At 37.3% G+C, this 25,116-nt stretch overlaps 2 protein-coding genes across 5 annotated transcripts; one reads left to right on the top strand and one right to left on the bottom strand.

Annotated features, from left to right (window-relative positions):
• Positions 1–137: 137 nt before the first annotated feature.
• On the top strand, positions 138–23,398 carry HNRNPAB (heterogeneous nuclear ribonucleoprotein A/B). Of its 4 annotated transcripts, none has more exons than XM_081942069.1 (8): positions 138–289; positions 435–844; positions 2,376–2,544; positions 2,631–2,789; positions 3,315–3,446; positions 5,588–5,675; positions 5,888–5,969; positions 23,209–23,398. In XM_081942069.1, exons 2-7 carry the CDS (start codon positions 519–521, stop codon positions 5,953–5,955), a joined length of 942 nt encoding a protein of 313 aa, XP_081798195.1. In that variant the 5' UTR covers positions 138–289; positions 435–518; the 3' UTR covers positions 5,956–5,969; positions 23,209–23,398. The 4 variants fall into 4 exon arrangements, with proteins under 4 accessions (XP_081798195.1, XP_081798194.1, XP_081798192.1 ...); XM_081942068.1 differs by lacking the exon at positions 23,209–23,398 and adding an exon at positions 17,575–17,703; XM_081942066.1 differs by lacking the exon at positions 23,209–23,398 and having other exon boundaries at positions 139–289; positions 5,888–6,508.
• LOC309386512 (5-phosphohydroxy-L-lysine phospho-lyase-like) lies at positions 6,618–21,944 on the bottom strand. The gene is made up of 14 exons (XM_081941956.1): positions 21,754–21,944; positions 20,617–20,681; positions 17,791–17,909; positions 17,133–17,292; positions 16,550–16,624; positions 15,713–15,800; positions 15,505–15,621; positions 14,939–15,021; positions 14,375–14,600; positions 14,021–14,175; positions 13,783–13,872; positions 10,197–10,327; positions 9,514–9,563; positions 6,618–9,318 (listed from the first exon to the last, which is right to left on the bottom strand). Exons 2-13 carry the CDS (start codon positions 20,673–20,675, stop codon positions 9,541–9,543), a joined length of 1,326 nt encoding a protein of 441 aa, XP_081798082.1. The 5' UTR covers positions 20,676–20,681; positions 21,754–21,944; the 3' UTR covers positions 6,618–9,318; positions 9,514–9,540.
• Positions 23,399–25,116: the final 1,718 nt, after the last annotated feature.

A 25,116-nucleotide genomic window follows, 5' to 3' on the forward strand; every position in this document is an offset into this window, starting at 1 on the left:
CCGAGTTTCTACATGAGTGATCGACATACTTGGCCAGTAAGCGGGAGGTTTGTTGCGGAGTGGCCGCGCGACCCGAGAAGCCTATAAAAGGAGGCCAGGCGGGAGCGTGCTTTCGCCCCCCGGATAGCTGTGCGCCGTCGTGTCCGTTTGTCTGTCAGGAACTGCGCGGGAGGGGAGGAGCCGCTGGTCGCCGCTGACGACATCGGCAGAGACCGGCAGGCTCGCGACGAAGCTTTAAGGACCGGATTCCGGTTCCTCCTGGGAAAGGCGAGCCGAGCGGCGTTTAAACGTGAGTCTCGGGAACCCGAGGCGGGGGTGGGGGCCGGCGGCGGCGCTTGGCTTCGCGTGGCGAGGCCGAGTGGAGCGCGCGCTCCTTCCTTCCTTCCGTGCGTCTGGAGGCGCCATCTCTCTTTCCCCCCCCCCCCCCTTCGCAGGCCTCGCTGAAGGGAGAGAACTTCCGTTGTTGTCGCTTTACGCAGGTTCGAGGCAGCGGCGCACTTTTTCTGGGCTAGGGAATCATGGCCGAGGTGGAGCACCAGTTTGGCGCCACCCAAAACGGGCACGAAGCGGCGGCGGCGGCGGCCGAGGCCGAGGCGGAGGCCGAGGAATCCGTGAGTGGCGGCGACGAGGAGCTGTTGCAGCCGGATCAGCAGCTTGAAGAGGAGGAGGAAGAGGAAGAGGTGGTGGCGGCGGCGGTGGTGGTGGCCGAGGCCGGAGAGGAGGGAGACGGCGAAGGAGAAAGCGAGGAGGCAGGGCAATCGGTAGCTTCTGCAGAAGCTAGTGGCAGCCAGAATGGAGCCGAAGGCGATCAGATAAATGCAAGCAAGAACGAGGAGGATGCGGGGTAAGGTTGGCGGGCCTCGTTGGCTTGCCCCCGCCCACATTCTGTGGTTTCCGGCGCCATGCACGGCGACAACCTGCTCGGAGGAGTGACAGGCCCGAACCCGCTGCTTTGGCTCGGCTCCAATCCCGTCCTTAACGCTTTTTCTTGCCTTGCCTGAGATCTCTCTCTCTTTTTTGCCGAGGGTGATTGGCGTGCGGGTCCTTCCTTTTCTGGCCTTGCCTTTGCCGTTGAAATAGACAATGAGCCGAAACCGGGCTGCAGCAGTCGGTCCTCCTTTGTTCTTGAAGCTGCCTTTTGTTGGCGCCATGTGGTGGGGGGGGAAGGAGGGGCGGTTAAGGCTCCTGGTTTCCTGAAATGGCAGTAGTCTAGGCCTCCCCCCCCTTTTTTTCCTTTGTGTGCCATTTGAGGACAGCTTGCTGCCCTTGCTTCTGTACTAAAAGTTGAAAAGGTAAATGACCCCTTCTCCCTAAAATATATTAACGTGCTAGTTCGATGGGAGTCACAAGTAGCTGCTTAAGAACTTTGAACCTGAACATATGTTTCTGAAATTATTTGCTGGCAGTGTAATTTAACTAGCAATTGCAGATCGATTAGCATGTATGCAGTTTAGTTTCTTTAGGGGATAAGATAACTCCAGCATAATCCTTGTATAAGTGATACTGAGTTGTTTACTATATTTTATCTCCCATTTTGTATGTTTTTTCCTGTTCCATTAAATTTTCTTAGGGAAAGTCTGGACTTTAAGTGGACTCCCACAAAAACATCCTTTTACATAATTACATACACCCAAACTGAAATGCCAGGAGTCTTTGATATATCTAAAGTTTGTAATAGAGCCAGCTTATTATAATAGAAAATCAAACCAGTAATCATTTAAACAAAAAGTTTGAGTCTTGATGAAGGCTGTATGTTCAAAACTTGAGTTAGAATCATTAATTTTTATAACGACTGTTAGTAAAATACTTTGGTTTGCTTAGCTTTTATTGTATCTCAGGGCCTGAAATTGAAGGCAATTGAACCACAAATATAACTATATAAACTTGTTTTATGAAATGCTATACATCACAAATTACAGAAGTTCAATTATACTGAGACATGATGAAATGCAGGTAGTCTTCAACTTATGGTTGCAACTGAGCCCCAAATTTCCATTATTAAATAAGGCAATTGAGTTTTGCCCCATTTTGCAGCCTTTTTTGCTACAGTTAAATGAATCACTGCTGTTAAGTGGATTCATTAAGTGAATCCAACTTTATTCTTTGATTTAGCTTATTAGAAGCTAGCTGGGAAGATTACAAATGGTGATCAAAAAACCATGAGGGCATTGCAACTACCGTAAATGCATACCATTTGCCAAATCCTTGAATTTTGATCATGTGACTGGGGATACTGCAATGGTCTTAAATGTGAAAAATGGTAATAAGTTACTTTTTTCAGTAACTGAACTGTCAGTGGTGGTAAATTGAGGACTACTTGTATTGCTATGGTAACAGTGATCATTTCTCAGTGTGTCTTACTTGCCTTGTTGCAGGAAAATGTTTGTTGGTGGTCTTAGTTGGGATACAAGCAAAAAAGACTTAAAAGACTACTTTACTAAATTTGGTGAAGTAACTGATTGCACAATAAAGATGGATCCTAATACAGGCAGATCAAGAGGTTTTGGATTCATTCTCTTCAAAGAAGCAGGAAGTGTTGATAAGGTGAGTGATAGACTTAGATACATTACTTAGACTATTGTTAATGTTATAAATGTTCTGTCATCCTGATTTGATGAACTGCTTTGTAGGTTTTGGAGCAAAAAGAACACAAATTAGATGGAAGAGTGATTGATCCTAAGAAAGCAATGGCAATGAAAAAGGATCCTGTGAAGAAAATATTTGTTGGTGGACTTAACCCAGAGGCAACAGAAGACAAAATCAGGGAATATTTTGGAGAGTTTGGAGAGGTATATAATCTGATGCAAGTTTAACTTGAAAATAGTGAAGCAAATTGTTTCAATCCACAGTAATTGTAGGTAGAAATATGGGGTATATTATCCAGAGATTGATTCTTATAACAGGTGTGCAATACACATACATATTTGATTAAATTAGAATTGGTTACATCAGGGCATTTAAACGGCTGACAAATGTATCATAAATCTATTTTTATTGCTTTCGGTACTTGTGTTTCCTTGTGGCATAATATATAGTAAATTCTAATAGGACTTAATTGTTTAGAGCACCAAATGGTCATCCTTAGATGAAATTTGCAAATTATGAAAAACAATATTGCAGAGTAATAATAGTTTGCATTTGTTACATTATTTTATCAATGTAGCTTATCTACTAAGTTCCTAGTGCTTAATAAATTGCAGTTTGTAACACAAGACTGTTGTACCCTGAAGAAATAAGAGATAGAGATTGACCAGAATTGCTGAATAAGGTAATGTACATAATTCCAATAAACTTGAAATATTATGCTTCTTTAGATTGAAGCGATTGAACTTCCAATGGATCCAAAGACCAATAAAAGAAGAGGGTTTGTATTCATCACATTTAAGGAAGAAGAACCAGTGAAGAAAATATTAGAGAAAAAATTCCACAATGTCAGTGGTAGTAAGGTAAGAATTTTGCTTATGTATAGTAGATTGGAATCTATTCACTCTATAGATCTTGCACATGGTTGGGAGGTGAAAAGAAAAAGAATTACACAAAGTTTATTTTGAATGTGGATATTATATAGGAAACAGACTAAATGAGTACGGTATATTGTATAATATTTTAGCCACGAGATCTGTTTTTGCACTACAGAATTAGAAAATATCCAGTTTAATTTAATTTCCTTTGCATAATCAAAGATTTGAACATCAGCAATTGTAGATGGTATTACAATGTGCATGTCTTTTTTCCCAAGAAGTGAGGGCTAACTGTTTCTAGACAATATTAAATTTATATGCTGCCTATTTACTTTTAAAGTGATCCATAATATTTTTCATTAGATTATCCCTAACAAGTTTTAGTTAATAGCGAAATATAATTTGAGAAATACATAGTGCCTACCATTAAATATGATTTAACATACTTTAGCAATTACTGAAAAACAGGGCTAGTTTGTATGAAAGTAGTATTAGTTATGTACAATTTCATGAAAACAGCCAGTGGCATCTCAGACTTAGAAACTATAGATTATTATTCCCTCAAAAAGTAATATTATGTGGATCACATTTGTTGATGGGGCGTATAAATAATGTAAGCAGGAAGGATGGAATCTGTAGACACATAAGTTGTATTTATATATTGCTGGTATACTACTGTTATTTGAATATCTCAGCCTGGGTCACTTAAGTGATCAACAATATAACAGGCCTTTATCACCCCTTTTACAGCTTCCAGAGCCTGTGACATGGTGCTTGATTTTTAGTTTTGCTTCCTTTCTGTTCATAAACCATAACTGCAAACTAGGTCAAAAATATTGATCTTAACAATATGATATCATTGGAAATAATCCCCATTGTCCTCAAAGTCACTCTTTAAAATGCAACCACTTTCAAAACAGGAAGTATTTTTCTTTTGTTACTTTCTCTATAGTTCTTTCCCTGAACTAGGATTATAGCTAGAAGGATAAAGGTTTCTTAAACAATGGACTTAAAGAAGCATTTTCTGTTAATTTTTATTAATTTGCTTAGATCCTGTGAATAGTAAGGAAATAAACTTTTTTGAAAATCAATTTAATAAGAAGACATGAAAACATTAATATAACACTAGGTAACTTAGCCAAAAATAGGAAGTTGCTTGATTAGAATATGGACTGCTTGAAGCAGAAGGATATAGAGCAAAATACAAATAGTGGTAGAATGTGGAAGCATATTTTAAGAGCAGAGCTTATAGTGGGAAGTGCTGGAACTTTGGATGTTGCAATAATTCCATGAAAATGATGAGGGATGATGGATGTAATTCAACAATATTTGGGAGGCACATGTTGCCCTGTTTTGGGTTATAGTCAGTGTCTTAACAGTTTAAAACTCATGTGCTTGGCATTCATAGAACTATCAGATGAAAAATATGTGGACACAGGTAATCCTTGACTAAGACCACAATTGGGGCTAGAATTTCTATTGCTAAGCAATGTGTTTGTTTAAGTGAGTTTTGCCAGATTTTATGACCTTTTTTTCCATGATTGTTAAATGAATCAGATGTTCATTAAGTTAATACATCTTCCTCCCATTGACTATGCTTCACATGACCCCAAGATACTTCAGCTATCATAAATACACGTGTGTTGCCAAGTTCCTGAGTTTTGATCATGTGACAGGATACTGTGATTGTCATAAGTGTGAGGACTATTCCTAATTTACTTTTTTCAGTGCCATTGTAACTTCAAATGGTTGCTAAATGAATGGTGGTTAAGTCAAGGACCATGTGCACTTTCTGCTATATTCATGTGATATATTTAGCCATAGTTAACCGTATTTTGCTTAACCTGTTTCCTGGTTTCAGACAGCTTATGGAAATTTAATCATGTAAACTGGGTTTATGCAGTTTGAGAGTTTGAAAGAGGTACTGAGTTTATAGATTATATCTTATAAATTCTAGTACAGTGTTAACGTCTGTGCAGCAGAAGTGTTCTCTAGAATATTTGCCTTCAGATTTCATTATTTGGAAAGTATTTTTGTAACCCAGATATTTGAACATTTATAACTTGTGGTATGTATATGTAGTATTGAATGTTAAGAACATCTGTTTTACATTACAATCTTTTCAGTGTGAAATTAAGGTAGCACAGCCAAAAGAAGTATATCAGCAGCAACAGTTTGGTTCTGGGGGCGGCCGAGGAAGAGGTGGAAGAAGAGGTACGTATTGCATTCAGTACTCTAGAATGGACAGATTCTAAAATACAGGGTTTTCCAGGTGATTTTCCTTCTATAGAAGAGTTTTTGAATATAGGATGTAGCTGTCAAGACTACAACTATTTAGTGTATGTGTATTTTGGATGGGACCTGGCTACAGATACCTGCAAGCATGACTAAATACTAATTTAATGCATTTGATTGCTTACTTATAGGTCAAGGCAGTTCAAATTATGGGAAGGCTCCAAGACGTGGTCATCAGAATAACTACAAGCCATATTGATCAAAAGTATTCAGGTATGCAGTGGCATGCTCTAATGCACAAAACTACTGCATATGTTTTGTACTTAATGCTGTAGATGGACATTACAATTATGTACCAAAATTAACTTTACAATACATTTCTATGGCCTGTTATGTGTATCTGAAGACTTCCCTGGAAATGTCTTTGTTTAATATTTACAGATAATAGTTGTCTAGAGAGTGTGGTGTGTAAATTTCAGCCTTGCTGAAGATTAATGATTTTATTGATAGGTTAAATTGAAATGATTTTGAGGGGTCTGCTTAAAGCTGCAGCTTCTGCCCGTTGGAGTTAACCACGTTATTCCAGTTGTACAGAATGAGATGCATCTTAGGGAACCAGTATCACTTTCCACCTTTTTATTTTGTATTGGTTTTGTGTCATACATTTCCTGTAATGGAAGTGTTAATTTTACTGTACTTTTTGGTACCTTTTTGGAATCTAATGTATTGTAAGGTATTTTACATGTGTTCTGATTCACCATGACATGGATATTGATGCTATTCTAGCTTTTGAATAAAAAAGCATAATACAGTATCCTGTGCCATTATTCCAGCTATCCTTTTGTAGCTCAGAGAAAAGAAGCCTTAGAATTTCATTAGAAATGCTGGTGGCTGGTTGGATGCGTAAATTTTAGAAGTTGGGTTTAGAGCATGTTTTAACCATAAAATTGATGAAAGACCACCAAAGCTTAATTGTTTAATCACAAATTCAAAGTATTATTGAGGTAGGAAAAACCAGGAAGCGGAACAAGTATTATATTTCAGGCAAATTTTAGGATTAAGAATAGTGTATTATTGCCTTGCATAGGAATAAAGGTCATAGGAATATAGGAGTAAATTTGTAGAATTAAATACCTAAAATACTGAAGGGCTCAAGGCTGTATTTACACACACAAGACAATATTAGACATGCTTACACTATAGTCTGCTTTTTTGTATATGCAAGTTCAATTTAACTGCTTTCAAAATCTGAAAACATGCTCAATAACATATGTACAAAACTCCTGGATGCTTATGTAGTACACTCATTATATTTGAACCTTCCCTAGGTTAATTGATCATACTTAAATCTGTCAATCTGACTGGCTTTTGTACTCTTATGTGTTTTATTAGTATTTAGAAATTAAACATTTCATGCTAAAATTATTAAGCAAATATTAAAGCTCGTAAACATTGGATTTTCAGTACTGTTTCCAAGTTTTTTTCAACTATTCTATAGCTTCTTCCAAGCTTATTCCGAGCTATTGTAGTCATGTTACTATTTTCAGTAGATAATAGGCGATAGCAGTTCTACTGTCAAATATGGGTAAAGATCTTTAATGCACAATAAGTACATTAAATTCTACATTTAAAGTTTCTAAAAATATAGCTTGCCTTAGCTGGGTATAAGCTCAGAAGAATATCATGCATTTTTTATTTAGAATAATAATTTCTTGCTTAAATCAAAGATATTACAATGACACCTGTTTTGATGGAAGTTTTAATTGCATGTGTAACAGCCATGGTTAAAACTAGGTTTGGAAGAGGAAGTTGTCTCTCGAGAGACAACACAGTCACTTATGCATGGGATAAATAATATGTTATGAACATAGATTTTAATTGTATAATAATAGATATTAACCCCAAATTAGAACTCATTGTTTAAGCTCATTTAACAACAGCTATGGACTGGCTCCAGTTATTTAATTTTTGACCATTTTTATATGGTAATCTGCATGGTTTGCTTGAAAGTAACAAATAAGGTTTGAAAATGAGTTTTGATTTTGACAGTCCAGTAGTTCAGTCATGCTGTACTGTGTCCTGTGAGAAATTAAAAGGCTACTGAAAATATACCTAAATACTTACAAAAAAGTTGTCCACAATGATACGAGAACATTTTCAAGACTTATTTGCTAGAACGTCAAATCCTACTAACTGAAAGTGAATTAAATATAGTTCTTCTGAAAGTGAAACTAATAACTACTACACTCCAGAACATATGAGCTAGTGTGGTAGAAGTAGGTAGTCCTATATCTGAGTTACCTCTGATCAGGAACTGCTAATTCATTTAGACATAAAATGACTATTATGCAATTTTTCTGACCATCAATCATCTATTATAATCAATTGGATATCCAGCAGGAGTTCCTGAAAGACATGTTCACATTACACTAGAATTACAATTATCTGTCTTGTTTCTGGCTATGAACTTAAAAACGCATTTTTGTTCTCTGTAATGGATGTGACAGTGGACTTTCCAACCTTACTTGCTTTTGAATATTTAAATACTGTTTTCATCCTATGTTTTTTGTGCCCCAAAGAATGGAAGTTTTATGACTGCTCCAAGTGTAGATAGTTTAATACTAGTGCTATATTTTGCATGTTTTGATATGTAAGACTTTTTATTAATGTGCAGCATAAAAGAATACTGAAGTTTTGTTAAGCACATTTTACCAATTTTTTTAAAAAATGTTTTCATTTGCTTTTAAGTCACAGGTCTTAGGGCTTGAAACATCAGAGCCTGACATAGCAAATGTGAACAGGGTTTTACACTAGAAAAATGTATTTTCTAGTGAAATACAGAAAATTAGCTATAGCTGAAAGTGGAAAGAAACTGCTTATGGAGAAATAAGAGGTACCAATTTGATACTGTTATGACTGAGAGACATAGCAGAACTATTTTTAGTGATGGAATGCCATCTCAATAGTACAGAAAAACAGGTAACATGTTTGAAGATAGTAGTTGTCAGACACTGTCCTTAGAAAATGGGTTGCTTTTCATTGGTTACAATATTTTTGGTATAAATACTTTTTGATCTGTCAGCTTCTTAAAATAAGCATTCCCCTTTATTTCTGAATTACTGTAATGGGAGAGCTATGCTTTCCAAATAAAAATAGGTTGTCAGCATTGGCAACAATACTTACTTTTGTAAATAAAACATTTCTATAATATGCTACAAATCTTACAAAAAGAATTCCCATGAGTCTAATGTTTGCATGTTTTATTAAATAATGGGTGCCTACCAATTTGTTAATGTTACAAAGAAAATGGACTTATTAGGTGCCAATTGTGAAATATAGGTAAAAATAAGAATATACATATATATTGTCCTGCAACCTGTATAACACAAGGGTGACAAGCTATATTTTCTGGATAAATTATATTTTCCTCTACTATATTAATAGTTGCATTAGTAGAGATAATAGCAATAAGAGCTGAAAAATCACAAACTGTATTGCTAAAAATAATGTCAGCAATACAATAAAGCTACATACTGTATTAAGAAAGCTTAAAGAAGGCAGAATTTTATTATTGTAATTTCAAGTGTAGAAAAATGGTAGAATTCTGCACCATGCCTGTATCCTGTAAAAAATGGATAAAAGAATTCAGTATTCACATGGAAAAGCCAGCGAGTTAATTTTTTTATAATTTATGCTTGACATGCTGTTGTTGACTGTATATTGTTGGAATATGATTTGAAATTCAGGATAATGAAATTAATGGTTTCTGCATAAAGAATATGCCTTTTGCATATAATAATAGTACATGAATGCTTACCTCTTGTAATCTTGGAAATCGTTATCTTTAGGTTTTTCTTCTCTCCAATTCTGCAAAATATTCAATTAGAACATGATTGTTGTCTGCCCGTTAGTCATGGGCCAGTATTACTATTTACATATAATTGAGAATGAAAATCTGTCATTCCTGTGGCACAAAAATATTCCTATGGTCTTCTGATTCAGTCTCTTTATTCTCATATCCTCCCTCCCCCAAAAAGCTAAAATGAAAAATAGAATTTATTAAAGGTGACTATCATAAAGTTAAAAACTATTTCCCATTTAGACCCAGGCTTGTTTTTCCATTATAGTGATGTCTATTTATAGAGAAAAAAATAATTGGTGTATTCTCATAAAGAATTTAGTAGGAAAGTCATTCAGTAAAGAAGAGCTTCCATGTAATTTTGCATATGTAAACTGTACACATAGAACAAAATAGATACAGTAATTTTAGTTCCTTAACTGCTTCTTTCTGGGGAGAAATAGCTGAGAAAGAGGCCTGGCAAACTGATTGATGTTCTTAGAACAAGCTTTCAGACTGCAAAATCTTTGAACATTATTGCTTATGTATAACATGCTTTATTTCTTAAGACAGCTTAGCTCAATCTATAGCATGCAAGACAGGCAATGTAGCTTCAAAAATGTATTATATAAACCAATTTTAAAGAGCTTTCCTCTACTTACCTGTTAATATCGTATCAAGTTTATCAACAACTAACTCTGCATCCTTTGTATTGAAACACAGTGGTGGCTTGAACTTAAGCACATTTCTGCCTGGCCCATCTGTGCTCAGCATAATGAATTCTTCCTTTAATCTAGAAAAAATTGATTTTAGGAGGAGAAGCATAGGTTATTTACTTGGATTAGTATAATAATATAAAATCACATTTACAATGATATATATGAGCTTTATCCATTGTTGGGCACAATGGGGGTTATGACTTTTGGCAGGATTTGGCATTTTTCTTAAACCTGTAGGCTTTAAGATCTGTCTGAAGCATGCACTCTTATAGTGGCATTGAGACCCTGCATAACCAAGAAGCTTACATGTTCCTAAATACTTTTAAGGTGGAGATGGAAAAATCATAAGGTCCCCTTTAAATTTGCCTGCCTTCATTATGCAACCATGATGGCTTTCAACATATGTCATGGCTTCCACTACTGGAATGACAGAATCAATCTGAAAGGATTAATTACTCTTTACATGAAGCTAGAGTCAAGCATTTGCTTTTTTGCCCTTTGGAAAGAAGCCCCCTTTAGCCTTGGCTCTGTCTCCTTGAGACAAAGTGGATCTTATTCCTTTATCAGCTTTAATCACTGAGCTAATGATAGGGCAATGATGTGTAGAGATAGAAAGAAAAATAGGCCAAATCTCAGAAAATGTTCACTGCTCCTCCCCCCTCCCAAAAACCTACTAGTAAGTTGGCTGAGGAATAGGGTGCACGCTTCAATAGTCTTGGTGAAATGATTCTTATTTCAGCATAATCAGTAAATTCAAGATACCGGAGAGTGGAACCTGGAACTGCAAGACCAGTTCCATGATGTGGTCTGGTGTTAGTTAAAACACAGATGTGGATCACCTATCCAAGGTCAGGTCACATACAAGCCCTTCCTGAGATGACATTGTTCTGTAAATTGCTCACACAAATGCTGATAAAAACACAAGTACAAAAATGTAATTGCCCATAGCCCTAAGAAATGCCAGATTACAGAGGAAATCCTTATCCAATTGTTATAGTAAAGATTGAGCAGTACTTTTTCACCCCTGAAAATAGTTTATTGGCCCTGCAGCTTACCATCACTATGACACAGCCCTCTAAACTCACCAGGGGTGAAAAGCCCAGCGGAAAAGATACTTCCTAATAAATATGTAGATATGTATATGATTCTATACATATAAAATCAAGCTGGAATATGCTGTAGGATTGAAGAAAAAAAATTCTACCATGTCCAGGTATACAAAAGGATGTTCTGGGCCACCAAGAATTGGCAAAAATATCATAACCATAAAGTACCATCAAAGTAACTCCTGTCAGGATTTTCCCCCATTTTATTCACGGTTCCCAAAAGGAATTGAAAATACAGAATCGTGTTGAACCTTAAGGGTCAGAATGAAGCCATCAGGTTATGAAGGTTTAAAAATGGAAGCAGATTACAGCATGGGGTACTCTGGAGTTGATTTGCTTAAGTGAAGCAACAGCAAAAAGAGGATCAATGCAAAATTCCTGCTTCCAAGGCAGAAGAATTTGAGGCTTTGTAACTTCCAGCCCTAACTCTATGTGTTCCTACCAACACTGACACACGTCAGCAGGGAAGCAACGGATCTGGAAATCCTCTTCACTGTTGGAACTAAATGAATGGACCCAGTAGTTGACACTCTCTTTCCCTCAAGATGCTCAACTATTGTCAGAATCTACCAGATGGGCTGGCAAGCCTTCCAGAATTGATGTAAGAAACAAAATGTCATCAAGCAGCTCAGAAGGTTTCCTAGGAGGACTGAATAGGGATTGGCAGAGTCTACTGTTACAAGCATATTACTTAATCCTCCTAGAGCAGGGCTGTCAAACGCATGGCCTGCATCATTGGCTGGCCGTGCCCACGCTCAGTTTAGCAAAGGGGGGGGGAAGTCCCAATATGTCATGTGATGACGTGAGTTTGACACTCCTGTCCTACAGGATCAGGAAAACCTTATCTTCTAGCTAGCAGAGGGGTGCAGGCCTTTAGGGCAAATGGGAAGCCCTTAAAGCATCAGCTCGGTAACGCTAATAGTGAAGGGAGTGGAGTTTTCATTTGGGGAAGCGTATTAACATGTTTCATGGTTGATAGCTTGATTGTAATGGTTCGTCACAATTTTTCTCACAATATGAGATCACTATGATTGAATACAGTTCTTAAGATTGGGAAAAGGGGTTCCCTGAGGGATATAGGAAGAGTGTTTTTTATTTTCTTACCTAAAGAGATGTTAACACCTTAATTTAAGATCCATGTCCAAAGACCAAAAGGACACTAAACAATAAACCCATTTTATTCAATAATTCATCTCTCCCATTCCTTTCTTATGTACCTCAGATCATTATGTATTTTTTGAGAGTATATTATAGCTATCCTTAACACTTGGAAAACTATCAAAGTATTTGTTCTTTCCATAGTAGTGGAAGGATTTAAACATGTAACAATCCTGAGTTAGTATATATAATCAAACTTACTAGCTGTTCTGATTTTGATAAATTCAGTATGCATATCTGAAAATATACCTAGGGCGCCTAGGGAGGAAATAGGGGGATACAAATAGGGGGATCCAGGTATAGAACATTCTAGTGTTACCTAATGTACACCAGGCCATCTGTTCCAGAGGTACCTTATAAATTGCTAGAAGCAATACAACTCTCCTTTGAGATCAGATCATGTCTTAAACCTAATGACCATTTTCTATTCTTCAAGATTACAAACTACTATCGGTAGTTTGCATTAGTAACTACATTACTAATATACTACATTGCTATATACCAGTGATGGCTAACCTTTTTCTAAAGGTGTGCCAAAACTCTGTGCGCACGTGCTATCATGCACATGCCCAACCACCTGCGCATGCACAAGTGATCCACCGTGTATGCGCAGGAGGGGGGATTTTCGCCTTCCCCCAGGCTCCAGAGGCTTTCCTGAAGCTTGGGGAGGGCGAAAAACAGGCCCAACAGCCCACCTGGAAGTTCGTGAATGAACTTCCGGTTGGGCCTCTTTTTCGCCCCCTCTAGGCTCTGGAGGCTTTCATGAATCTGGGGGAGGGCAAAAATGGCCTCCTCTGGAAGGCCCAAAATCTGGAGCCGAGGGCTGCTGTGCTGGCTCCACATGCCACCTGTGGCACTTGTGCCATAGATTCGCCATTGGTAGTAACTACAATAAGTTATTATGATTCCCTTTATTCTGCTTTCCTCTTGGGAGGTATCAATCTGGCAGCTACTATTGGAGCTGCCAGATTGATACATCCCAAGAGAAAAGCAGAATCTATGGAATCATAGTAACTTATGGTATGTACAATTCCATAAGTTACCATAACTTACGGTATGTACAATTCTGCATACGTAATGGAAAAGAGGTGTGCAAACTGCTAATTTCTCTATCTAATTCACTTGTGAAATATGGAGATACTGTTCACAGATTATTTCAGGAGATAGAAAATTAAAAGTAAGTACTGATCTCTTTTCCACTACCAATAAATTAAACTAATTAAATTGTTCAAGCAAATAAACAAAACATCTCAGAATACCTTTACCTTGTTATGATGAATTCTGCTTCTTTGCTAGCAGGTGATCTTTTCTCTTGGTCTTGAACTAAATCTACACCAATAAATAGTCCAACACCCCTGTAAAAAACAAGGTAAAACATGAAGTTACAGTAAGTTACAATAAACAAATGTGAAATTTGGGACTGCTAAAAATCATGCTAACGAACTATGTGGCAAGTATATGCTTCTTATATTAAATAATTGGTAAATGTTTTAAAATTGATACCTGATATCTCCAATTAGAGGATGTTTAGCTTTTTGTTGATTGAGTAGTTCCATAAAGAAGTTTCCCACACGAAGAGCGTGGGTTTGAAGCTCTTCTTTCTCAATAATATCCAGGACTGTTAGGCCTATTGCACAGGACACAGGATTTCCTCCAAACTATGAATGGGAGGGAAAAATAAAATAAAAATAAATTTTCTACACAAAATTGTTTGCTAAAAGCAAGTATCATATGCCAGTAAGAATTGCATATAATGTAGTAACAATCTAGTAAAATACCTTATGCAAGTATTTGATAATGTAACACTCAAACTATACTGAGATGCATTTTATAATGAAAATGTGGGTGACTGCTTACTGTGTTAAAATATTCTACTCCTGTTGCTGAAAATGCCTCTGCAATTTCCTTTGTTGTTGCTACACAAGCCACAGGATGTCCATTCCCTATTGGCTTTCCCATAGTTACAATATCAGGAATAAAATCCTCTCCTTGAAGTTGAAATGCCCAAAAATGTTTGCCAACTCTTCCAAAGCCAACCTGAATTTCATCAGCAATAAATACACCTCCTGCTTTGTGTATATGCCTATTAAAAGAACAAGAAATATATTTATGCAGAAATGGAACATATCTTATTAAATCAGTATTTCTGAACAATTTATTTAGGGTTAAAACAAATATCTCCAACAATTCACCTTTTCCAAAATTAAGCAACAACCAAAACCAAAATCCCACCAAGAAAAAGTAAATATTTGTAAAGTTAAATCATTTCAGTTTTAATTACTAAAATCTTTGGGAATTAAAACTGGATCTTGCAAAAGTTAAACACCTTAAAAGTCCTTAACTTGGAAGTTTACTCTAAACAGAAAATATATGAATACTGTTTAGAATAAATTGAAACAGAAGAAAAGTATGAATACTTACTCTGCAACCTTTTGGAAATAACCACATGGTGGAATAATTTGTCCAGCAACACTGGGCAATGATTCTACAAAAAGTGCAGCAAACTGAAAGTGTATATAATGTAATTAGTAGATGCATACATAATACATCTGTGCATGCACCTGCCTTTTTGGATATATTAAAGCTTCTAATTTAGAAATCTTGGGTACTACAGTCGAGTAACTACTACTATAACACATAAGAACCTTAACTAGCTAAGCAACAGTATACATTTGAACTTTTTTCTTGCCAAGAACTATGAGTTATAGCCAACAATGTGTTTCTTTATTCTCAAAGATGATGTTTCGCCACTCAGATTCTTTAGGATGCAGGAACATTACTCAATTTTGCTTACACAGTTGTCTGGAGCAAAACGTAAAAAATTATAATGAATGAAGCTGCAGCTGAATACTACACATTTTTTTTCAAAATTTCTTGTACGTAATTGCTACAAAGAAGAGAAGAAAAAAAATTCTTATAGCTGACTAAATCCATGTTAAAAAGAAATCCAAAATGATAAAGACAGAAACTTCAAAGACAATTTTTACCTTTCTGTTTTCTTGGTGTGCTTTGTCAATAAGCTTTTTCACTTCATCTGCATATGCTGTGGCTGGATCCTTATGATTTTCTCTATATAATCCTCTGTATATATCTGGAAGAGGAGCCTATTCAAAAAAGTTTAATAGTTTAGACCTCTTTGTTTTAGGTGAATTGGAAATTAACAAGAAAAGTGTTAATATAGTCTCTTATGCCTACCACATGGACCCATTCCTTTTGGCCATCTAGATTTCTGAATTTGTATGGACTTATATCAATCAAAGATGTCAGATGTCCATGATAAGCGCTTAAAACAAAACACAATAATCCACAGAAATACATAAATTCTACCTTGGTTTAATATTAGTACCAGAAAATTGTACACATCCAGACTGCCAAACTGAAGCACCTACTTTCTAATGTATAATACCTTTATATATCTCAGCTGATGTTCTAGAAAGCAAACAGTTCCCATAAAGATACATTTTCAAAATTCTATGTGTGTACATTAAATGCAAGTTGTAATTCAAAACACGGGCTTTGCGATCGCATACACTTTGAAACTAAATGGATGTACCTAGATTAGGAATTCAGTTTGTTTGATCTTGGCTTCTTGGGAGAATAGGAAGATGCAAGTTGAAAAAAATGAGCTTTAATAAACTTACAATACTGATAACCTAAATACTTCTTAGTATGAAATATAGGTTATATTTTAGGTATTTAAAAATTCACTTCAGAAACACTAGATTTTGTGACTCCAATTACTATTGAAAGAAAATAAAAATTCTTGAGCCAAACTAAACTTCTGATAATTATAAAAGTATGTTCTTATAGTTTTCTAGGGAACAATGTGGAAATGATTAATATCCTCTTTGTCATACTTTTTAAAAGGCTTCCTAATCTAACCTATATCCCTCAGATTCCCTGGCAGCATTTTCTTGTCCAAGTTCTGGACATGAGTTCAGGTTTTTCTAAATTCAATTAAGATTGAGTAGATCCTGCTAGCTGAATTGGACATAGTAATATAATGGTATTTAAAACATTGTATATACTTACTGGTCAATAACAATAACGTCTTTATGCTTTGTATATTGCCGTGCTAGTCTCAGAGCAAGATCATTAGCCTCTGATCTGTAATGGAAAATTCTGAGGTTTTCTCATTGTTCATATTCAGTCATTTATAAACCTAGTAGTTTCATATGTATCAAATGGGGGCATACTGGTATGGAAATATTACTAGTGCTAGATGTATGTAATTTTTAATAAACTTTAGTTGAATGGTTAAAATAAAAAAATACAGATACAATAAATATAATTTTAAAAGAGAATTTTACATTTATTTATATGTAGTGTTTCATTACAGTTGCTAATGAAATGTTTGATGAAAAGCCTTTTGATTATAGAAAATAAGGGAAAATATGAATGCTTTTTTCTTTTTTGTACAAAATGAAAAATATATTTTCATTCATTCTGACTAAAGGAACAAATACTGAAGTATTATAAATGCCAAAGAAGCAAAGATGTGATTATCCTAAGAAACAGGTCCGTGAGGTGATAACAAATTTCAGTTTTCTTGTTCTGCAAAGAAGATATAAAGATACCTGTATGATCTATTGATTAATAAATAAACAAATCCTACCCCGAATTCAAAAAATAGAAGGCACACAACTTCTCCGGCAATGTTTTAGAAAGTCTCTGTGCATAATCCACCAAATTGTCATGCAGATACCGAGAGTTTGTATTTAGCAGTAGATTCTGCTGATGAGCTGCTTTGACCACTTCAGGATGACAGTGCCCCACTAAAAAATAAAGATGGGAAAATAGTAATTTCAGTGACCATGCAGTTCTATACATATAATTCCTCACTTATTTTATTTCCAGCCTAATCTTGGGAAATCAAAGGCAGAATTTCATGATGTCACTTCAGTTACCGGATATACTTGCTAGGGGTGCACTTCCATAGAAAAGTAGAATGACCTCCTATGTTGTCTTGGTCGCCCCAATTTTTAAATATCAACTATAGCCTTTATTTTTCTAAATAATTCTGAATCATTGTTAGCGTATTTATTCTTATTCTGCAGGGTTTGAATTAAGTGAATGAATGGGTGCAGATACTGTCTAAGAGAGCAAACACAGGCCACATAAAGCTACGACTGTGGATGGATGATATGGACAAGTTAAACCATGGAAAAGGAAAGAATCAAACACAAATATTTTGAGTTTAGAAAGGACTGGACTTATATTTACCTGACTACACAGGTTAGAGTTTACTAAAGAGAACATAATTTCACACTTGCCATGAGCAACATTATTGATACAGTCAAGGTACTGCTTTCCATTTTCATCATACATATATTGGCCCTTTGCCTGGATAATCTTCACCGGATCTTCTGGAAAAAAAAGCTTGCAAGATGACCTTTAATGAAGTATTAAAAAAATAAACTTAATTGGAACAGATTAATTTTTTACCGTCAATGTATTGCAGATTTGAGGTAATAAACCAAAATTGGTTTAAATAGCTACAATGATAAAATAATCCATCCATTTTAATCAAATTCTAAGGAAAATGTTTTTGAACTGAGTTTAGTCATACTGGGTTTCAAGTAATTTGAGCAGCTAAAAGTCGATTTCTTTAAGAATTTTTAGCATGATTGTATCTCTGAATACAATCATATATATATAAATCAAATTGATCTGTGGAAGTCTTAACAAAAGCGCAAAGTTGAATTTGTTGAGGTGATATTTGTAATGCATATTTATAGGAGATATGACAGTGAATAATACAAAATTGTGGTTTTAAGTCAATTATCTACTGAAAATATTACTTGTTCTAAGAAAATAAATATAGTTGTGCTGGATTAGGGCAAACCCTTTCTCGAAGAATTTTGTTTCTTACAGTGACCAAATATCCTCTGGGTATTCCCAGTGCATTAAAGGCATACCTCCACCCTGCAGAGTCCACTCTGGGGCAAGCACAATATTTGTCTTTAGGACTGCTGGCCTAGATGGACTTATGTACTGATGTGGCCTTCGGTATGAAAGCAAGCTATCTGTTTGAGCCCTCTTGATGAGTGCTTTTAACATATTACATATTTCTGAACAGGGCTTGTATTAACGTGAGCTGGGGGGGAGGGGAGTTTGCAAGGCAGTTATAGCTACCGTATTTTTCAGAGTATAAGACGCACTTTTCCTCCCCCCAAGAGCGTGAAAATTTGGGTGCATCTTATACACCGAATGTAGCCGCACCCACCCCCGTCAGAGGCCAAAAACGCAAGGCATGGAGGCAGCAATTGGGGGTATTCTGGAAGTCCAATCACCCCGCCAATCGGCTGTGCTGAATCAGGCTACAATAAGTGCTGAAGCTGCCCTGGCTGGTCAGAGTTTGCAGCAGCAATCACATTCAGAAAGCACAGTAACTGATCCTGCAGTATTCAAAATAATAATATACATTACATTACCAAAAGCAGGTTTTCCAAGATAGCAGTAAATACAAGCAAAACACAAGCAGTTTCACTTTCAGTTTTTGCTAAGCCAGGCTCCTTCCTGTCTCCTTGTTGCTCACATGGCAAATTTTAAAGTCCAAATAGCCCTCATTGGGTGATTTAGTTGCTATGCCCTATTCATTGGCTGATCTTGTTACCATGTGTCAGCTGACTACCATGGATGCTGGTAGGCAGAGGCAGATTTCTTATTTTCCTCCCCAAAAACTAAGGTGCGTCTTATACTCTGAAAAATACATTATATTGGATCCTGAGACAATGTTTCACAATAGACTTCTCAGGAAATCAAGTGACAGGCTTGGTGGATGCAATGAGTATAATATGGGTAGATGTGGGATTCCCTATTGCTGTGATGGGGAACCTATGGCACGCGTGCCAGAGGTGGCACACACAGCCCTCTGCTGGCACACGTGCCATCGCCCTAAGTCAGATCTCTGTGGCGTTTCATTTGTGAGCTTCTGTTTCCCTGCCTTGCAAATGACAAAACAGAAGCTCACAAAAGAAAAAGTTCTTACCCCTTGCTGCGTTGCCATTGTTGGGATGCCCTTTCTCCTGCCCACCAGCTGGTCCTTGGATTTCTGCTGCACATGTGCACACATGCATAAGCATGGTTGTACAAGTGTGCGCTTGCACACATGCACACCTTTCAGTTTGGGCATGTGCTTGTGTGCAGTTTGGGCACTTGGTGTCTAAAAGGTTCGCCATCACTGCCCTATTATCTAGCCTGGGTATACAAACCTTTTGGCTTGCCTAGGGAAGTTTTAGCTTGCCTAGGCCACTTTGAGTGAATTGGAATTGTCTTTAGCCACATATCAGATATATCAGATAGTTAATGTATATAAATCATATACATTAATAGTGTCCAGTGCCACATGCAGCCCGTGGGTCATGTTTTGGAGATGCCTGATCTGTAGTGGTTATCAAGCTCCTTGACCATGCTTCACTGTGCCATTAGTAATGAAAGGAGTTGTGCAACTTTCAAGTGAAGCCAGTGGTGCGGGTTGGCTTTTAGTGTGCATGCTCCTAATACAAACATTCCGATTACAGTCATTATGCCTTAACACTAGTTGCCTCCAAGAGCAAGAGATTTAGAGATACCTGTACTTGAACTGTCCTTGTACATAGAAAGACAAAACACCTGTAGTTACGAAGTTTACTTGTGTTAACCCACAGATATCTAAACAAACCAACCACTGGGTTTTCAAATTAGATACACACTCAATTATACAATTATAATGATTACAAACTGAAGAAATTTGTCTGCTCGTCCCCCGGGGAAGAATCACGCCGCCTAGGCGCTAGACCATTTTGTATCGCTGACTCGAGTATTCCGGAAAATCCTCGAGACAGATAGAAATAAATCCGGGCAGTGCGGGGCGATCGAGTTGATCTCACGGGTGAACATCTCGATGGGGGCCAATAGCGGATCTACGTAGCTGCCGCCTTTAGCTGTCGCTCTTGCGGGACGAGCCCCCTGAGAGGAAGGCGTCGCGCCAATCGTAAGCAGCAGAAGCGCAGCGCGCGTGTATTGCAGCGGCTCCCCCTTTACTGCGGAATGAGTGGGTGGGCGTCTCGCACTTTACGACACAGGATGGTCTTTTCATCCGCCGCCGAAGCACCTACCCGATGAACTGCTTCCGTAAAGCCAGAGTCTGCTGGCGGTTGCGAGGCTCGGAGCTCATGACTGCCTGGGAGAGGAACCGTAGAGATAGAAAAGGTTAGCATAGGAGGAAATCCACGGGCAAAACCGCTCTCTTATGCCTTTTGCCGCTCTATAGGTAATCGCTTTAAAGCGACGCCAAAGCCCCGCGGTCAGCATTCGGAGCGCGGGGGGTTGAGGTCGCCGCGGAGGACTCCAGTTGCGTGTTTTAACTGTCTACCTAGGCTGAGTTTGGAAATAGAGTGAACGTTTTCTCAAAGCTTGAGCCAAACTGAATCTGCTGAAAGTTGTTCCGACTTCCTCCAAAGTGAAGGGAGCCCGAAGAAACTGCGCGTCTGTCTGTTACTAAATTTTGGTAGGGTTTGAGGGCCGAAGCTAACTGCCTTGAAAAGCGTGTTTTTCTCCTTTTAAAAAGAGGCACTTAGTCTACATTTATGTGGCCGGAAGCGAGCGAAGCGCTTCGGTCGTTTATATTTGGAGTAAACTACCACGCGGGGCGAGGGGGGGGGGGAAGGCGTTTTAAACTATTGACAACTCTTGCAGATAGAGGTTTCACGGCCGTATCGATGAGAAACAGACAAGCGGGCGAGAGCTTCCCCTTGTTAAAATTGCCGTTGAGGGGCTGCATTAAAAGCGCCACATCTTTGCAAGAGGCAGCAAAGTAACCTTTCCCGGAGTTGGGCATCTTCCCACCATTAAAGCGGAAAATAAAGAGAAAACACGCTTGCCCAGCCCTGGCAAATGTCTGACGTGGTTACCTCGTAATCCTTGCGGCCGCCCTATATGGTTGTAAGGATTGCGTTCCCTAACCGACGACTTGGAGCGCAGAGCCCATAATAGTCAGACTCCCTGACCAGTAGGCATTTTACATACATTGTACGGCCATGCGTTTAGCAGGCGCCAACTTGGGCAAGGCTGCTGTAAGAGATATCGAGTAATTTTTTTTATACTGCAGGTACTAGAACTAAATAATAATAAATCTGCCTCGGCAATTTGGCAGGCCTTTTGTGAACAGATAATATTGTTCTTTTTCATTAACTCAAGCTGCAATTCTCAGTGCGCTTACCTGGAAATAAATATTACAGAACGAGGCGACTTACTTTTGAGTAGATCTGTACAGAGCTGCACTGCCTGTTTCTTTGCTGGGCTGGCTGTGCAAAATGGCAGTTGCCGAAATGCTCCAGGCTGGCAAAAAGCTGACGAAGACTTTTTTTAAAAAGAAAGTAGGACGGGATTAAACAGAACGTAACTATAAAACTCCCACAGTAAAACTCTTCCAGCTTTTCTGCAGGAAATACAAGATGCGGGTGTGAGATATACCCGGGATTGATAAAAAGATAAGTGTAGCTCATTATAGTTGTACCACTAAGATGATTGTTTTTTAAAGTAGAATTTCTTCCCCATATTTGGTACTTGGAAACAACCCAGTATGTTGGTGATTTATTTTCTTTGAGAGGTGTCCAGAAGACTGCTTGACAAATATACATAAAAACAGTGTGTATTTAAAGATAAGTTAAACTGATGCCTTATTCACAATTCAGAAGATGAATTTGCAGAGAGGAACATTTCTCTTTCTTGCACCACAGCTCGGGATTTTTTTTCTATCAAAAATTGATTTCTCAATAATACTGCAGTCTATCCTGATATTTGTGGCCTTATCTAATGTTTGCTTGTGTTGACAATATACTTGTTTTGTTTTGGGCAAATTTATTGATGTATTTTCTACATATAATTTTGACTTAAGAGCAAAGCAAAACATCAAGCATTTTCTGGACCAATGACTTAGAGAACTGGAAAACATGAAAACCATTTATCTCTTGTTTTAGGTACAAATTAAAATAAAATGGGAGACAGCATTTAAAACTGGTCCTATTTGATCCTGTCTCACCAACTGGCCCAAAATTATGGTGTTGAAATTTGTTCCTGTGGGATGGTTCTAGAATTTTGGGAGAGGTGAAGTTTCAGAGCAGGGGTTCGTTCCAAGGGTAGAAATGAGAGCCATTTGCCTAACAAAACTGGCCTGTTTGCCCAAATATTGCATTTTTGGAAGAATCAAAAGGCAATTTCATGACCCTATTTTGGCATTTTTTTTCTAGATTTGGAAGAAAGAATTTTCGAATAATGTGCCTAGCCTACCTTTGTATAAAACAGTTTAAAGTTTAGTATGTTGTAGAAATATACCCAATTGCTCCTTATCCAACATAGGAGAAACCAGTGTCATATAATTGAGGTGCGGTTACAGGACATTTAGGTTGAAGTCCATCCTTAACAAAACAATAAAAGATTACTAGTGAACTTTGAATCAATCAAAGTTTTTCAGTCTATTATGACTAAAACCAAGAGGATAAAATATTACAGTGCCCAAGAATTATGCACGCTTTAAAACTGTTCAAGTGCTTTGCATCTGATAAAAACATAACTCCTCTGGAATTCATTAAAGCACAGATTTTTGTTTGTCTGTGCAAGCTTGATAAAATATGTTTCTGCTCTAATGAATCATATCAATATAACATTGTCTTTAAGACAACTCTTAAACATCTGCATTTGTCTTCCAGAATTCTGCAGAAAACCATTGCTGCTTCATTGAGTAGGAGACATGCTAGACAGAGGATTTATATGCAGTCCAGAGCACTTTTGGATGACTTTTGAAATGCAATTACCTTGAACCCCTGGCTAAAATGGTGTAATGTACATGTAATAAATAGCAAATAAATCTAAATAAAATGTATTGCAGCATGTTGTGTGAACAGTCCCATTATATATGAGCCAGGTTACTAGAAGTTGTCTATTTCACCGGTAAACTGCTCTCTAAAAAATGGGAGCAGTGTATTGTGATTTTGGTTTGAATTTGTAGAACAGAAGCAGTTTATACTGTGTAAGAATTTTATTTAAAATCATGAATTTTGTTTTGGGTGAGTAGGGATATAGTGTGGATACAGTGACAATCCCAGCTATGCTAATGTTCTCCATTGTTTTCTGTGGGTAACAATTTTCTTTTCTGAGTTAGTTTTCTTCCATGATGCTGTTGTTTGTCCCGGTTTACCTTTTTTCCCCTATGGGTAATCAAATCAGATCAAATCAAATAATCTTTATTATAGTCTTTGACCAACCTTTACAATAAAATGAGTACGATAAATGAAAGAAATACCTTACCACAATAATTTGTTATTGGGGAAGAGAAAAATAATACCGTAGGAAAATAAAACAATGTATCTAATTAAAAGTTTTGCAGTTGTATATGGTGATGAAGATATTGGGCTGCTTGATGTTAGAGTAGGGGGTTAGCATTCCTTAAAAATAATAAATATAAAATTGACAGTGTGCCCCTTGTATTTGAAATGACTGGGGTGATCAGAGTACACCTTAGGGCACCATATAAGAACATGAGTAAAAGTTCTGCCGCCCTGGATCTACAAAAGCAAACACTCTGCAAATAAGGAGTCCTATGAAATCTTCCCACCAGTAGAGTTAATGAGAGGGCAACAAAGCGAGATGTGGAAAGGACCTAAACTTAATAGTTTAGATTATGTAGTTGCCCTGCTCATGTCTAATATTTAGCGATAGAATTCAGCAGTACTGTTGATGACATTTTAACAGCGAATGCCCCTGATACTCTCTCTTACTATTGATTTGGCCTTTTCCAGGGTTAATTGACCAAATATTCAGGAGAGAGACCAAGACTGCAAAGTTCTGCTATACAGATGCAGTGCCAATGATAGATTCAGATTATTAAGTCTTGACAGCAGCACAGGCCTTAGGCCTGTAACATGATCCTGAGATTAGAATCCTAGTGTAGCATACTCGAAAGATATGAAAGAGTGGCGCATTAATAGGGAGTTGATGGCAATAGATAAGATCCTTTGGGGGACAAATGATAAATTGATAAAGAAGATTTGCAAATTTTTATTGGAATATAAGATGGAAGAAGAGCAGGTTAAGGAAACAATGGTAGCATGGGTGATAAACTTTAGCTATAATATACATCCGGAAAAATGTTTAGAAATTTAGTGCCAAATTGTTGGAAATGTGATCATGAATCAGGCACGTACTACCATATGTGGTGGTCATGCCAAAAAAATAAAAGAATATTGGCAGAAAATTCAAAGGTGGCTGATGGAGATAACCAAAGAGGAAATAGAATTCAAACCAGAACTATTTCTTGGGAATCATAAATGATAAACATAACAAGGGGGTAATTACTTAATAATACATATTATGACAGCAAGAATGGCCTAAAACTGGAAAAACAGGGAAATTCCACAAGAAGAGGAAGCAATTAGGAAAATTCTGATTTGTGTTGAAATGGATAAATTGACATGGGAATTGAAGAACAAAGACAAATCAGAATATAAGATCTGGGATAAATTTTATCGATGGTTGGAACAAAAAAGAAAAGATCCAAAATAAGCAATGACTAAGATTTATACAATGGAGATTAGAATTGCGTATGAAATCATAACAGT

This window comes from Natrix helvetica (assembly GCF_964273705.1).
Source record: "Natrix helvetica genome assembly, chromosome: 1".
NCBI lineage: Eukaryota > Metazoa > Chordata > Lepidosauria > Squamata > Natricidae > Natrix > Natrix helvetica.